The following is a 16,846-nucleotide window of genomic DNA, read 5'->3' as shown; positions in this document are numbered from 1 at the left end:
GTGCATGCAGAGACTGCAAGCTGTTTGTGGGAGCATTTGGTGGTTTTAGTCAGAACTCTGTTGTTTGGCTAATGGTAGATGGCCCCATAAATGAAAAATGTGGAGATGATAAGCATAAAAAAGATATCTGGTTACACCCTGGGCATTGGACCAGGAATAAAATCACTGGTGCTTTTGCAATGGATTTCTTCATTTATGAAGGATGGATGCAAATTAATATAGATTTATGGAGACTCTTCAGCCAGGGTGCAATCATTTTGTGGAAGGCTACTCTCTCAAGCTAATAAAAGCAAGCGTCAGAAAGCATATAAACATAAAGTGTGTATCAGAGCCTCTAAGCAATTAGGAGCTTGTTTCCAGGAATCCAAAAATAAATGCGATGCTTCTCCTCCCAGACAGCTAAAGAAAGCTTAGATTGATATGCCTATTTGGGCTGCTTTGACAATAATTCACCCTTATTTTTTGGAAAGAAATAAGACATTTAGGGCAAAACAGTCTAGGTCTCTCCCCCTACTTGCACTGAAGATAAAATTTGAAATTTTCCATTTGCCCAGTGGATTCCATTGTGCTGATGCCAATCAGATTAATGAAATCTCTCCCAATTCCTCTTTGTTATTCACATCTCTTACTTGTCAAGGACTCCTGAAGGGTTACATATAGTGGCTTCATTCTGTTGTTCAAAACACTGGTCAGTTGCTAACCATGTTTTCATGAAGGGTAAGGCTATCAGTTACTAGTTTTTCTCCCTTTCTCATAATGTGAGAACTTTGGGCCATCCAGTGAAGCTGAATGTTGGAAGATTCAGAACAGACAATAGGGCTTCTTCACATAACACATAGTTAAACTGGAATTCACTAGTGATTGCCACCAACCAGCGGCGTAGCGTGAGTTGTCAGCACCCGGGGCAAGGCAAGTAATTTGCGCCCCCTAACCCAGGGCAAGGCAAGTAATTTGCGCCCCCCAACCCCTAACCTGCCGCGTCAGGTGATCTGAGGTGAGTTGCCGCTGGCGCTGGCACCCAAATGACGCCGCTTGCCCGGAGGAGGAGGGGGGTAGAGAGGTGAGGAAAATGCAACATGGCCCAGCAGCTGCAGCAGCAGCGGCGGAGACGGGGCTGTGAGGAGGATCTGCCTGGCGCGTCCTCCACGGCCCTGACGTGCGGGGACCGCGACGAGCGCTGAGAGCCGCTGCCTGCCGGACGCCTTCAGCCCGGACGCACGCACAGCCCATCGGTTCCGCAAGACATGCGGCTCTGCTACAGCCTGCGCCCGAGGCTCTTCTGCGACTCCGGAGGCAGCGAGCGCGCGCCCCCCAGATGTTGCGCCCGGTGCGGCCGGCCCCCCTTGCACCCCCCACGCTACGCCACTGCCACCAACTTGTTTGGCTTTAAAAAGAGAAGTAGACAAATTCATGGAGGATAGGGTATGCATGGCTACTAGCCACAATGGCTATGTTCTGTCTTCACTGTCAGAGGCAGTATACCTCTAAAGACCAGTTGTTGGGTAGCACAAGATGCAAGACTGCAGTTGTATTCAGGTTTTGCTTGTAGGCAAAACCTACAAGACATCTGGTTGGCACTGAACATGACTATGAATTTGAGGGACCATCAGGGCTATCCTTAATGTTCTTATTAAACTGAACATTATTTAAAAAGAAAAAAATAATTTTGCAATAACTTAGATTTATTCATATTTTTACCTGCCCTTTACCACTAAATTGGAATCAGCTGTTGTAGCAGATAGTTGGCAGTCATAGAAGACAAACAGTTGTACTGGAGTAGATCTTTTCTCATTTTTTTAATTTCATGGAGGGTTGGTTTTTCCCCCTTTTTCTAATGTGGAAGAATATCAAAAGTGGCATAGGCTGCCCCTCAGTGTGAAGTGGTATAGTCTGTGCAACCACCTCCTCAATCAAGCAATTCATTTCTGCTGCGCATGTGTAGGCCTAGTCCAAGATGACGATACATATAAGACGAAACATATAAACATAACAGACACAGGTCTGCTGTTGGTGCTTTTAATGGCAGTAGCTGGCATTAGGCCCTGAAACGGCATTGTTGGGGGGGGGGGAGAAAATGATATTCATCCCACTAAATTCAATACCCCTTCATGGTGTGGCAGTGGGAGAGCTGCCCCCTCACCTAGAGTCTGACGTTTCACAGCCCATTTTGATGCCTCATTCTGGAAGTAGAGACTTTGAAAAGGGAGGAGGGTGAACTAAATTTCACTTGACCTTCCCACTCAAAATGCACCTTGAAAGATTTGATGGTAGGAATAATATAACTGTATCTGCTTGCGTGTGTACCTCATAAATTACATTTATTCACCAGCTGGATCTATGGGACTTCTTACTAAGACAAAACGATTACAGAAGAAAATCCATTTTGAGGTGGTAATAGCAGGCTTCTGCTCCCGTCATTTACTGCAAAAGCACCATTAGAGCACATTATGAATTTAGTAATCTCTTTGACTGACAGGGTGGGGGGTAGCAGGAACTTGAAGCCTGATCATTACTTTGCTTAGTTTCACACCTACCCCTTTTCGCTTTCTTTCTTTCTCTCCCTCCCCCCTTTTTAGATACAATTTATTTTATGATAACAAAAAACCAAAAACATACACATCACAATAAAAAATGTAAACCATAAATCTTAATTGACTTCCCTCCACTCCCCCTCCTGGTTCCATTATTTTATACTTATTCATGCACGTCCATAAAATAGTATATTCTTAACAGTCCAGTTTTAAAACCTTATTCATCTTGTAACAAGTGCCTTTTAGAAGTTCAACTAATGTAGAAGCCTATACACAAAGCTTGCAAAGTATGCATTTCCCCTTTTAAAAAAATCAATGTCCTTTTTCTTTCTTGGGTTTCAAATTATCTACTATGTCCTGCATAGTTCACTAATTTGTTTTGCCAATCTTCTTTATCTTCTTTGGCGGTGGCTTCTTCCTTCTGTAGGGATGGGCTGGTCTTGGTCTGGCGTCCACTCTCAGATGCAGGGACAAAGTCTTTCACTCAATAAATCCATTAAGTCCTGTACCTTTCAAAATCATAGCATCTGTTTGTTTTTTTTAACAAAAATCATTTTCAACATTCTCTTCAAATCTTTATATGTCACTTCCCAGGCCTTCTTAATAACTTTACATTGCCACCACATATAGTAGCCTCTCATACCTTTTGCCCTCCCTTCCTGTTTTGTCTCCATCACAGTCAAAGCCTCCCAAATCAATTCACATGATGTGCCATTTTTGTCGTGGACCACCCTTACTTTCCCTTGCATTTTCATTGAACCTCCCACCTCAACCTTTCCCACCTCGGTGGTTTGTACATTCACCTCTTTAAATTGTCCCATAGCCTCTGAAAGTAAATTAGTATTTTCCCGAATTTGAGAAGCTGCCTTATCAACATTTTCCTTTATCTGATCAAACAGTTCTCTTTTAAATTCTAAAAACAAATCGTATAATTCATATTTTATGTTCTCTTGTCTTACAGCCCTGCTGGTTTGTTTCAACACTGAGATTTTTTCTTCTGCCATTTCTAATTTGGGATGAAGGGGGGCCAATTCTCTCCCCGTTTCCCAGCTTCCTCTCTAAGATTTAATTCCAAAACAAAAAGTCCTTTCCCACCAAGGAAGGTGTTATTTTGGCTTTATCAGTACTTTATTAGGCCATTTTACTAGACTCAGTAGAGAAAACCATTACTTCCAGCCTCTTTCCTACCCCCCTTCCACTTTACTCACAAAACCAGATTTTAACGGTTATATATTCCCATCAAAATGATTTTTAATTACCAATATGAATAAAACTATAATATTAGCTGTGGCTGGATGGTTACGTGGGAGCCGGTTGAAGTTAAATCCTTCGAAGACAGAGGTCCTCTGGCTGGGACGGGACGATATGGGATTGAGGGGGCAACTCCCATCTCTTGCGGGGGTGCAATTAGTGCCAGCACCGTCCGTTAAGAGTTTGGGTGTAATCTTCGATACCTCCCTCTCTATGGAGGCGCAGATTGCAGCTATAACAAAGGCGGCATTTTTTCATCTCCGCCAAGCTAAGCAGTTGGCCCCTTACCTCTCTCGCCCTGACCTAGCCACTGTGATCCACGCGACGGTCACCTCCAGACTGGATTATTGTAACTCGCTCTACGTGGGGCTGCCCTTGAGACTGACCCAGAAACTCCAGCGGGTGCAGAATGCCGCAGCGAGACTCCTTACGGGGTCTTCACTGCGGGATCACATTCATCCGGTGCTATACCAGCTGCACTGGCTCCCAGTGGAGTACAGGATCAGGTTTAAGGTGCTGGTTTTAACCTTTAAAGCCCTATACGGCCTAGGACCCTCGTATCTACGGGACCGCCTCTCCTGGTATGCCCCACAGAGGAACTTACGGTCCTCTAATAAAAACATCTTGAAGGTCCCAGGCCACAGAGAGGTTAGGCTGGCCTCAACTAGAGCCAGGGCTTTTTCGGCTGCGGCTCCAACCTGGTGGAACGCTCTGTCACAAGAGACAAGGGCCCTGCAGGACTTGACATCTTTCCGCAGGGCCTGCAAGACAGAGCTGTTCCACCAGGCCTTTGGTTAGGGCACAGCCTGACTCCCTCCTTCAGCAATCTTTACAATACTTTAGTTTATGGTTGCCATTAATTTTGATTTTAATTAATTCTTATGATGTTTTTATATTGTTGCACTTTTTTAGTGTTGTTAGCCGCCCTGAGCCCGGCTTCGGCTGGGGAGGGCGGGATATAAATAAAAATTTATTATTATTATTATTATTATTAATATTATTTTAAAGTCTGATTTAGTTCAATATTAGCAATGAATATTATAGTCCTCTTTTTTAATCATGATTTTAAACCAGCTGATACCTTTTAAGTCCACAATTATAATTCCATTAGGTTAGATGTCTTCAACACTCTGAAAGATCAAAAAATTCTTTCGTAAAAGTAGCGTAGATTCAGAGAGTCAGTCCAATCTTTCTTCCAGAGAGGAAATTTGTAGTATTCTTCCATTAAATAACATTGCAATCCTTCTCCTGTTTGACCTCCATTTTCAGTCAAGTTCAATCACAACATAGGATAGATTCAGGTACAAATTGAATTCAAGTCAATTTTGATGCTTTAAAAATTCTTGAGATTAGTATAAACAAAAGCTGTGTGGAATCTTTTAATCCTTATTGTTCATTAGTTAACTTATCTCCCAAAGTAAACTTCATCAACACTTCACTTGTACATATTTCGTGCTCGTAGCACCAGGAATGGGAGTGGACTTCCTTTTAACACTCCCGGTTTTTTTTGCCGAATTGATCAAATTAAACAGTCCTCACCTTTGCAGTCGGCTTCAATATGCTGGAATTGTAACCGCTTGTGGCTGGATCAGAGGCTTTGCCTCACAGAACTTCGGTGGTGCCTAGTTCACCAGCACTTTCTTTCTTTTTCCCCCTTTTCTTTTTCTTTTTCTTTCCTTTCCTTTCCTTTCCTTTTCCTTTTCCTTTTTTTCCAAATACTTTATTGAAATTCGTATATAACATAGATAATGTACACATGCTTGAATGAACAAAAATATAAACAGAACCGTATAAACAAAAACCATATACAAATAATCTTCTATATGTTTACAGAAATTAAACTTAACTTAGATTTATGCTGTTTCTCTCCCCTCCCCCTTTTTCTTATCTTTTTACTAACATAAAATAAATGAGACCAGACTTCCTATCATTTCCTGGTGCGTCATCTTTCTGATGATGAATGCACCTATCATTATTAGTTTACTCATTCTATATTCTCTAATACATTCTTACAACAATTTGTCTTATTTCTTATGGGCTACTTTAGACGAGGGTCAATCGAATGCTTCCATAGACATTATACCACTGTTATAATTTTGTAGATGCCTCTTATATTTATTCCATTTTTGAACAAACACTTGTCTTTTATTTCCGCTCAAACTGTTGGGCAATTGCGTCATTTCTGCAATTCCTGTAATTCCTGTAATTTACATTGCCAATCCGATAATGTTAGGACATTTCCCCCTTTCCAGTTAATTGCTACCAGTGTTCGAGCTGTGGCCGTGGCATATAGGAAAATTTACCTTAATTTTTTTGGAATGTCATTGCTTTAAATGCCCAAAATGCCTCTGGCTTTTTAAAGAAATGTTAGCCCAAAGATTTTTGCCTCACGGAGCTGCGATGGTGCCTAGTTCACCGTCGCTTTCACTCAGCTCCCTCCCCCACTCTCCGCCCCCCCCCCCACTCTCCGCACCTCTCTGGGATGGAGAGCAGAGACCAGCAATGCCAAGGTGCCCTCTGTGAACAGCAGGACCCCGAGACACCCTAGTACTCCTCTTGGAGTTTTTTGGGGAAGTGCTCTTCCCAGAGGCTCCGTGAGGCCGAATCTGACAGAGCTGTCATATACATGGTCTGTCTGTCATGTCGCAGGAACCCGGAAATGCCCTTTTTCACTTCCACCCTTTTCTTCACCAGACCCCTGAAAAGTGATCTGAAGGCAAGCACCAAGATTTTGGCAGGTTCTTCAACACACCCAAGGATGAAATGGGGCTGTGTGCACAATGGCTGCATTCACATCACAGTTTATTCTGTTTTGATTACTTTTCCCAAACTGTTAAATTCCACATTATATTTTAGCCTTCAAATGATGTAAAAGCCACTTCCGGGCATTTTGCACAGGTTTTGCATTCATTTCCGTATTTTCTTGCAAACAAATTTTTTTCTGGATGCAGATAACCCAGTAATTCCTGTACAGTATAGGGAAGTTTTTAATGTGTGATGTTTTACTGTGGTTTTATAATTTACCAGAAGTCGCCCAGAGTGGCTGAGGCACCCCAGTCAGATTGGCTGCATATAAGTTGTTGTTGTTGTTGTTGTCGTCGTCGTGATCACAAAGCTTGCAGTATATTCTACTGTAGTTCCAGAAGTGACTTGCTGCGTAAATGCTGCCTGCTGCAAGGTAGCCAACATAGGACCAAGGCCACTGATATTGGGGGGGGGGGCAAATTAGAGGGAGCTTTTGCTGAGAGCTTCATCAAACCTGGAGTCTGTTCTGGGTTGTCTATAGTCCACCCTCTCCTGTGGTGAAGTTGAAGCACCCTTTCCAAATGTTTGGCCCATCACAGAGAACTTTGGGTTGATGAGAGAGATGATGCTCATTTGGGCTGGGCACAGCCCACAAAAGACATATCTCTCCCCTCTCTCTGAAAATCATGGTTCTCTTTGCTTGATGATCCCATACTAACCTCTGGACCATGGCACATAACAGCCATTTCCCGAAATCCTGTGACCTGAAGAGACTATTCAGCTGCCCAGACTTTGTTAGCTCAGAGATTGAAAGAAAACATTCTACCAAGGAAGAATGGTAGATAAAACTGATGGACTGTGCTGAAATGGCAAAACTGACTGGAAGAATTAGGAATAAGGGAGAAAATATTGGCATAAGGATCCACAAAAGAGGAGGAAGGAAGTCAAAGGGGATTTATTGATTATATCCTAATTGTTTTCTTTGTTATTGTTTGTAAACCTGGAAATCCAAAAATAAAATTAAACAAAACAAAATAGGCCTTTTCAATTGTTAGAATATGCTATATGTGATAGGAACCTACATATTTACAGTTTGCACACATTTCTGAGGTAGGGTTACCAGACATCCCTGGTTCCTGGGGACTGTCCCTGGACAAATTCCTTCCCCAGAATGTCCCCAGATTTGCAAATCTATCCCTCGGAAACGTGGCAGCGGCAGCCTCAGCAACCCGGAGCCAGCCTGGTAGCGCAGTTGGCTCTGGCTTGCTTCAGGAGCTGCTCGCTGCCACGACGCCCGCCATTTTTCCTCTCCAGAAGTCCCCATATGATGTGTCTTGTGCGGAGAGGAATGATGCAAATTATGCTCATCTGTATAAGGGGGAAATTCCAGAATATGTTCCTATTTAAATTATTTTGGCAGACACACATTGCCACCAACAATCCTTCTCACTATTTTTTTTCACAGGCTTGGCGAAAGCGCTGGTTCGTGTTGCGCCAGGGCCGAATGAGCGGAAACCCTGATGTCCTAGAGTATTACCGAAACAGCCATTCCAAGAAACCCATCCGGGTGATCGACCTGAATGAATGTGAGGTGGTGAAGCACTCGGGCTCGAGCTTCATCAAGAAAGAATTCCAAAACAACTTTGTCTTCATTGTGAAAACGACTTACCGCACCTTCTACCTGGTGGCCAAATCGGAGGAGGAGATGCAGGCTTGGGTGCACCACATCACCCAAATCTGCAACTTCGGACATTTGGAAGATGGAACAGGTAGGAATGGAAAGATGGATAAAACTCATGCAAAAGTGGTTCATTCACTGTTAATATCTTAAATGGATCACAGCTTGGTTGGCGAAAGTCTCTGACCATGTGGAAGCATTTTGCATACCTATGAAGGGGGCATTCCTCCCCGCCTCTCAAGTTTTTTGAATCTTGTATTTTGGAACATGTTTGTAAAAGTTTCCCTGACCAAAACCACTTTTAAATATATCTGCTTTTGTCTGAAATTTAGAGAAGCAAGCACCAAAATCTTGAAATAGGCTTTCGCAACCTGGGGGCTCCAAATATTTTGAACTACAAATCCCATCAGCCCCAGTTCAAAACCTCTGGAAGGCACCAGTTTTGGGGGAGAACTCCCTTTAAAGAGGCAGGTTTTCCAGTCACAATTCTCCAAGAGATTTGCAGCATGCACTTTCATTTTTATGCCGTATGCCCGGGAATGAATCATCTTGCAGATGGCTTGTTGATTACGAGAAATGTTTCAGTGTCCCTTAAAAGAAAAAAAGGGGAAAGTAAAAGCCAGTTTTCTGATGTTATCACTGGAACATACCAAATCTATATACCACTTTAATTTGCTTTTAGACTTGGAGGACGCAGCTTAACGTCAGATGCATTTAGCCCAGTGTATTTATTGATTGAGGGGATGGGTTGCTAGAATCCTCAGCTTATATTATCAGCCAACATAGCTGAAGCTCAGTATATTTGCAAGGCAAAAGAACTGCTGAGTAGCAGGCATGCCACAGGGCAGAGATGGGGAACCCTCTGAATATTTGCAGGACTACAACTCCCATCAGGCTTGACCATTGGCAGTGCTGGCTAAGCTGATGGGAGCTAAAGTCTAACAACCTTTTTGGAGGATCACAGTATCCCCATCTGTGCCTTAAGAAGCACTGGAACATATGAAACTGCCTCATACTATGTCGGACCAATGGTCCATGTGGCTCAGTATTGTCTACATTGATAATCAGTGGTTCAGGATTTCTGACAGGGACTCTCCCAGCCCTACCTGGAGATGCTGAGAATTGAACCAGGGACTTTATACATGCAAAGCAGAGTTACAGCCATTCCCACTGTGGTTACAGGTATAACTGGCTGATATTGGGGAAGGGGCTCCCTTAAGTACTTTAGTCCCAAGCCATGCAGGACCTTGTGTGCTAGTGCTAATACCTTGAATTAGTTCATTGGCAGCCAGTGCAGTGCTCTGAGTGACACATGGTTCCAGTGGGCTGTCCCACTTACCAACCTGGCAGCCACATTTTACACTAGCTGCAGTCTCTGGATGGTATTAAAGGGCAGCTTCACGTACAGTTCATTACAGTAGTCCAGGCAAGATGGACCAGAGGTTTATGTACTCTCCTGTCTTGCTCTGTAGTCATATGTGCAAGCTTCAGTGATTTTTCTTTTCCCAATTAGTGCTTCAGCTTATCAAATAAAGCTTTATTCTGATGGAGAAAGCAGACTGCTGCCTTGATTGCAGAGCAGGGAGCAGGAGGAAGAGAAGGGGGAGGGGGGAGAATGAGAACAAACATAGAATCTCTTTGCTCCCTCCATAGAAAATGGACATACATAATTTATGGTCCGCAGATGCTGCCATGTGCCTTTAATGGACCTCAATTTTATTACTAGGCTCTTAGGAAAATGTGCAGAAGGCCACCGGCTTCTGTCCTTGGAGCCTGGCTTCAGATGTCGGCACAGCCCAAAGGGACACTTTCGTATTCTCACTTGCTCTCCCTGCAAAGAGCATTTGCTAATGGGCTGGAGAGAGTACTCAGAGGAATTAGTGCTTGCCAGTTCTGAGCCTTGGAGATCAACTTTCTGCCCCTTTACTCTGTGTGACTTTTGCTGTCTGTTTCTCAGAGACATTGTGCATTTGCTGTGGATTAGCTGCATGTAAGCTAGCCATGTTCATTAATTTCAGTGGGACTACTCTTGAATAGGACTAACATTGGCTGAAGCCCATGGCTGCCAAGGAATGAACAGGAGCCCCTAAAAATGGCCTGTAGAGGGTCGGGGAGATCAGAATCCAGCCTGCTGACAAGATCCTGATCCTTTTCCCTTGGGTATAATATTTGTTGGGAGGGGGAACTTTCAGACTCTAATTACTCTATGTGCTGCTTTCCTGCGCCTTAGCGGCCCTCAAAGTAGCTTATAGTCAACAAAATACAAAACTGGAAACTGGAAAACATCAAATATCCATAAACAAACCCAGCAAACAGGGTACAAAAAGCAAACACGCTCATTAAAGTATTCGGAGGAGAAACGTGTAAAATAATTGGAAAAGGTGTTGTCTTAATATTTAGTAATCTTGTGTGGCACCAGAGAACTAGTTTGTTATCAAAAGCAAGGAAGTGAAGGAGACAGAGGACAGAAAGTGTTTGTGAGCCCATATTGCTCAGACCATGGTTTCAAGGTTGTGATTTCTGAACAAGGTACTTCTTCCTTGGGTATGTCCATGTTGACAGTTCAACTTCCCGCAAGACTTGGCCTCACCTCTGTCTCCAAAGTATCTAGCACTTACTCCACCAGCAAGTCATAGGCTCTCAAAGAGGAACTCCTTTGCCACTCATTTGAAAAGTGGGTTTGCTTGCACGTCATTAAGCAGTGCAGCCCCTTAAGCCTTGGATACCCAACGTGATGCCTCAATACTTTGTGGGACTACAACTCCTGTTATTTCTGACCATCAGCAATGCTGGCTGGGGCTGGTGCAAGTTGGAAGTCCAACAGCATCTGGAGGGCTGTGTGTTGCCTTAAACTGTTCATGTCAAAATTTATTTACTGACAGGTGTAAGAATCTTTGAGATTCCTAATGAAATCACTGTAAACTCACCTCAGGGATGGATGATCAATGGTAGAGCATCTGCTTCACATGCAGAAGGTCCCAGTTTCTTTCCCCTTCCCCAGAATGTTGACCTTCGAGACTGGATGCATTTGCTAGTAGAAGCTTTTAAAAAGCAAGCAAGCAAGCAAACAAACAAGCAAACCCAACTCTCTCATAATTTGAGTGCTCATTTGCATATAATACCCCTTCCAGAATACATTCAAAACACTTGCCCAAGATGTACATAAAGCCAAGACCAGACTTCCAGCCCATTAGCTGACCCTTGCTAGATGGGCTTGCTTGTTTCTTCAGATGGCCTCCCTCCTTTTACAGCCAACACTGATTTTCCTTCCCTGCTTCTGGTGGGTTGTCTGCCTTTTTTGTCTGTTTAAATATCTATGTTCACAATCGTATGGGTGCTGTTTTTATCTTCCTATATACATAAAAATTTAAGGCTGTCATCACGCAGCCACCATTGGAGGATTTGGAGTGCCACATCACAGCGTAGGGGATGTAGGGGGCGGGAGAGAGCCAGCTTTCAAAGTGGCAATTTTAAACAACAGCATTTTGGATGAAGGGAGGATGGAGACACACAGAGGAGTTGCAAGGGGATGGGAAGTTTGAAAGAGCTGTGAGGGTTTTGGGTGAGGTGTAAAGGGACAGGGTGGGGAATTGACAAGAGGGTTGGTGGGTTGGTGAGCAATGTAAGTTGGGGGGCAGCCCCTGTTGATTATATACTTGAAGAATCATATATCATCAGTTTTAATTTTCATTTATTTGTTTATTCCAAGAAAAACAGCAGACTGTGCAGGTGGTTAGGGATAGGGAGAACATCCTGAATGAGGAGGTGCCACATTGGGGAAGGTGGGCTTTGGCTATGGAATGTTAAGGCAAGGGGTTTGCTGAAGGGAGGTGAAAGAGGGGAGGTGGGTGGAGAGGATTTGCTGGCTGGGAATGGTTTCGGAAGATAACTACTTCTCATTGCATTAATCCCAGACTCCAGTTTGCTGTGATTTTGTATACATTGGTCCTCAGATAAGCATAGTCATTTTCAGTGTCAGCTTCCGCAAATGTGCTCAGACCATTTGCAGAAAATTGAATGGTCTGAATACAAGTATTGTAAAAAAATCTCTCTCTCTCTCTCTCTCTCTCTCTCTCTCTCTCTCTCTCTCTCTCTGTCTCTCCCACACACACACACACACACACACACACACACCCTCTCTGCTCAACACGATACTGTCCAGGTGTTTTGGACTACAACTCCCATCATCACCTGCCATCACAGCTGATGGGAGTCGCAGTCCAAAACACCCGAAGGATGCCAGGTTGGGAAAGGATGTTTTCTACCTGTTTCCCTGGGAGATGCAAAATGGCTTACAATAAATTATGCAAATCGAGGGATTCTTGTTTCTTCCCTTCAGTGGGCAGCTTCATTTGCCTGAGTCTGAGTTCTCTCCAGAGATTTGGATTCTAGCCTTGCCAGTTTTATCTGAATGTCACTGAGGTTTATCTTCAAGGATCACACAGCCCATTAGAAACCCTATCACTATTAACAAGGGCTCCAGGACAGTTGGAGCAGATGGATGAAATCCATCTTACCTCCGGCACTCCCCAAACGGGCCAGCGCCTGAAGAGAGAGCACAGTTTGGAGAGATTTTTAATTGATGTTCTGCCCCCTCCCTCCAGTAATTGCAAAAAGAGCTCACAATGCACAAAACGCCCAGCAATGATATGTCATTCAGAAGACATATTGCATCGTGCTCCCTGCTTTCCTGAGCAGTGTGATTTTCCAAGGGTGGTGCTTTGGGTTTCCTTTCAATGAAAGATCATTGGAGATTTAATGATTTTTGTTTTGCTTTGTTGTTACTATTTTGGTTTACTTACTAATTCCCATGTTGGAGCTTGGGAGGGCAGTGACAGGCAGCATTGCACTCTGAAAAGCAGCAGATCCACTCCCCCCACACCAGACCTCCCCCCCCCCACACAGAAAGGTAGCTTAAACTCCCTTTTCCCTTCACTTTACCCTCTCTGCCCCCAGTAATCAGATAACAACCTTGATCCCCTTGAAGATGCTATTCTATCAGCCAGTTGGGAAGCACAATGAGCCTATTTATTTATTTATATATAAACATATATATACATTTTGCAATCAAGCAGTGCATCAATTCCATGAAATAAAATAAATAAATCCTCCCCCCCCCCCGTTACCAATTTAGAGAATGCCTGTCCCCTCGCTGCTAGGGTATCCTTATTGGGTCCATCCCCCCATCCCCAAAATATGGTGTCTGATTGGCTGAGCCTGCTGTCACTCTCACCCTGGGGTGGAAATGATTCAGTTTAAAATGGTGAACAGTTGCAGCCTTGAGGACAGTGAGCAGCACTTCACTTCCTGGCATGGGCATAGCCAAAGGGGGGCAGTGGGGGCAGCTGTCCCCCCCCTAGACCAAGTAAAACCATAGAAATACTTAACTAACTGACCAATGACATCACTTCTGGCCCCCCCCCAACAAAAGTCCTGGCTACGCCCATGCTTCCTGGTGCAGGACCATTTGGTGCTGCCAGCTCCCTAGCCGCTGGCTGCTTGGGGAGAAGGGCACCCAGGCTCTTTGGGTAAGGTGGGTACCTAGGCCTTCTAGTCTGGCTCTAACTGCACCAGTTTCTGGTGGTATGAGTTCTTGTCCCAGAATATTTGACCTTTTATGCCAGATTTGGCCTGGGACATGTGCAGGAAGATTGATTTTGCAAAATAGAGGTCATTTTATCCAGTGGGTTATTAATTACACCGTAGTATAGTCTGCAAATTCTTTTACATACTTGTTCAAATGCCACTTTAAGGTGCAGCGAGGACTTCCAACACTTTCTAGTTAAGCTGATTCTGCTAGAATGGCAGTGCCATTGTCAGACAAGAAGGCACTTCCAGAGGACACAACACCCATCTCCCTTTAGCAGTAACCCCGATAGTTTAGAATATTGATCCTGCAGCCTTTTTGGAAGTATCATTGCTGGCAGCAGCACTGCCCATTTCTGTGCATCAGATGAACTCTGTATCTGAAAAGCTGTTTGTGTTCCAAATTGGTCCATGACTCATTTTAACAGTAAGATTTAAGTGGCTTTTCTAAAATGTGTAGGCTTTCATTGTAGACATAATGTAAATGCATGCATGAGTTTTCCTTAGCTTTAATCAATAAGCGTGCACTTGAGTGTGTGGCTGTTTATAGAAATAGATGTAGATCTTGCAAAGGCTTTAGAATGACACCTTGCCGGGTAGTAAATACACAAAAGTGGTATCCTAAGAACAGATAAATCTTGATGGAACTGCTTGGCTGTAGAACAAAAATGCTGCCATCTGCTGGTCTTATGGAGAAAGGCAACCTGATTTTGCAACCTGAACAAATATTTTGTTCCCCTGCCCCTTTTATGGAAGATAGGAAGATGCCTTATAATGAGTCAGAGCATTGATCCATCTAGCTTAGTATTGTCTACACTGATTGGCAGCAGCTCTCCAGGGTTTCAGTCAGGGAGTCTTTCCCAGCCCTTCCTGGAGATGCTGGCAATTGAAGCTGGAAGCTGCATGCAAAGCAGGTGTTCTGTCACTGAGTAGTGGTCCCTCCCCATGAGTTGATACCAGTCCAGTCTGGCTCCACATTTTTTGTTTTCTGTACCCCTCCATCCTGCCCCATCCCTCTTTTAACTTGCAAATTCCACTTATCCACACAGAGGCTGGGAGGGGCTGGCTTGTCTTACCGCCTCTATGTTTCTCAGGTGGTTTGAAAAGGACCATGCAGAACACCTGTCTGTGGGAAGTGTTTGGCTGTACATTTTGTAGACTACAGTTTGTCTTCCCGCAGTATAAACACTTTGCTTCTTGGATATGTTGCGTTAGATAATATCTTGGCCTCGTTTCCCAGATACTGTTTATGGGTTAGGGAAGCTGAGCTTCTCTTTAATGTAAACACTTGGTGGCTATCCATAATGGAAAAATGTGACTTTAAATATCAATAATTGTTGTTGTTGTTGTCGTCGTCAAGATTGGGTTGCATACTGCTATTTAAGCAGTGGCGGTGGTATGGCCATATTAGGTGCTTGGAGGGGGCTGTCTCAAATATTCTTAACACCCTCCGCACAGGTTGGGGAAGCAGCCTTTTTATAACTTTTTTTTAATTGTTAGAATACTACATAGTGCAAAAAAATACACAGTGAGAAATATTATTTATGAATTGCCTTTTACATATATGTCCAGGCAATTTACATGCATCTTGAAATTATTTAGAAATTAAATAATCAGTCAATCAGAATAATAAGAAAGCAGAAATAGTTTTTGAAGCAGTGCTTACACCCCCCCCAAAAAAAAACCACCTCTGAAGCTAAGTTTAAATACCATACAAAAAGACACCCAGCATTTTCATCCAGCTGGAAAAGCCTGTCAAAACCAAAATGTCTCCAGTTGTTTTAGGAAAATGCAGATAATGGCTGTCTGTTGTATCTCAAAAGGGATGCTGTTCCACAGAATAGAGGCAACCACATTGAAAGCCTTTCCTTAAGTAGGCTTCTGATATTTGGGGGACTTTAAGGAGTCCTGCAGAATGCTACCCAAGAGGATAGCCAGGTTATCCTTTAACACCAGCCTAAAATAGTATAGCTGACTTATCTTCCTTTTTTTTTTTTTTTTGCTGTAGTATCTTTTTGGCATTAATAAAATCCCCATCAGCTCAAAGAGTTCATTTCATTAACACAATCCTTCAGGAAACATAATAGAGCTCTCAGTGATAATAACGAACACCCCAAACCTAGTATTCTCCAAGGCCCATCTCTCTCTCCCACCCCACTCCACCAAAATGTGTTGAAATTCTGCATGGGTTTCCAAATGTTGCAACTGTATGAGTCCACTGGTTGATTATAAATACAGCTGTGTGATACACACACACACACACACACACACACACACACTGCTTGATTGTAAAAGAAAAACCCTTTAAAAACTCAAAATGATTTACGTAAAGAAGAAAAGAATAACATTATCAGTAAAAAACTGTTTTAAAAAGCTATTGAAAACATTCCATTTTACCCATGTTGTGAACACGTCTCTTAAATTAAGTTTTCTTTTAAGTCGAGATTATTTATAACCTCCTTTTAAATGTTGGCCCTGAAGAAAACAACAGAAAGCCAGGTATACACCAGTACTGATTGTTTCAGTCCAATTTGGCCACAGCGCATAGGCTTTCTTCCAGTGCTGACCTCATCTTCCTCAGTACTGTAGATTTACTCTTTGTTCCAACAACCCTGGACGGACAGAAGGTAAACAATGAAGAAATTAGTATAGGCCACAAATCCTTCACTGCACTCCTTGGAAAGAATCAAGCCCCTTACAGGATCAAGGCCAAACTGACTTCCTGACAAGCACCGTCAACTTATAACCTTTTCTTTCCTTTGTCACAGATTCCGGAGACAGCCTCTCCCACACCACCACTTCCCCGCAACCTTCACCAGCCGCCTCTGCCCACGCCTTGAGGGTTGCAGACCCTTCCCTTTTGGCCGACCAGGCTGCTGCGGATGCTTCTGCTGCAGAGGAGACAGCAAGCGAGTCAGAGTCTGTCTTCCTTCCTGACTATCTGTTCTTATCGAACTGTGAGACCGGAAAACTCAGTCATGTCAGGTATCACCATAACTCTCTCTGATACAACCTTCCTTCAACCTTGTGGCCTTCCAGATGTTGCTCAAGTACA

The 16,846-nt window shown here is 43.5% G+C and overlaps 1 protein-coding gene across 8 annotated transcripts in view; it reads left to right on the top strand.

The window, feature by feature from the left end:
- GAB3 (GRB2 associated binding protein 3) overlaps positions 1-16,846 on the top strand; it is a 94,643-nt gene that overhangs the window by 53,254 nt on the left and 24,543 nt on the right. For 7 of the 8 annotated variants that reach the window (XM_082208135.1, XM_082208133.1, XM_082208139.1 and 4 more), the window contains exons 2-3: positions 7,993-8,296; positions 16,560-16,776. In XM_082208135.1, coding sequence (XP_082064261.1) covers positions 7,993-8,296; positions 16,560-16,776 — 521 coding nt within the window. Of the gene's footprint in view, positions 1-6,794; positions 6,961-7,992; positions 8,297-16,559; positions 16,777-16,846 lie in introns of those variants that run through there. The other variant, XM_082208138.1, reaches the window with a different exon arrangement.

Source organism: Podarcis vaucheri, assembly GCF_965113315.1.
Source record: "Podarcis vaucheri genome assembly, chromosome: Z".
In the NCBI taxonomy this organism is placed as follows: domain Eukaryota; kingdom Metazoa; phylum Chordata; class Lepidosauria; order Squamata; family Lacertidae; genus Podarcis; species Podarcis vaucheri.
The sequence above is the reverse complement of the archived record's forward strand: the minus strand, read 5'-3'. Positions and strand labels throughout refer to the sequence as shown.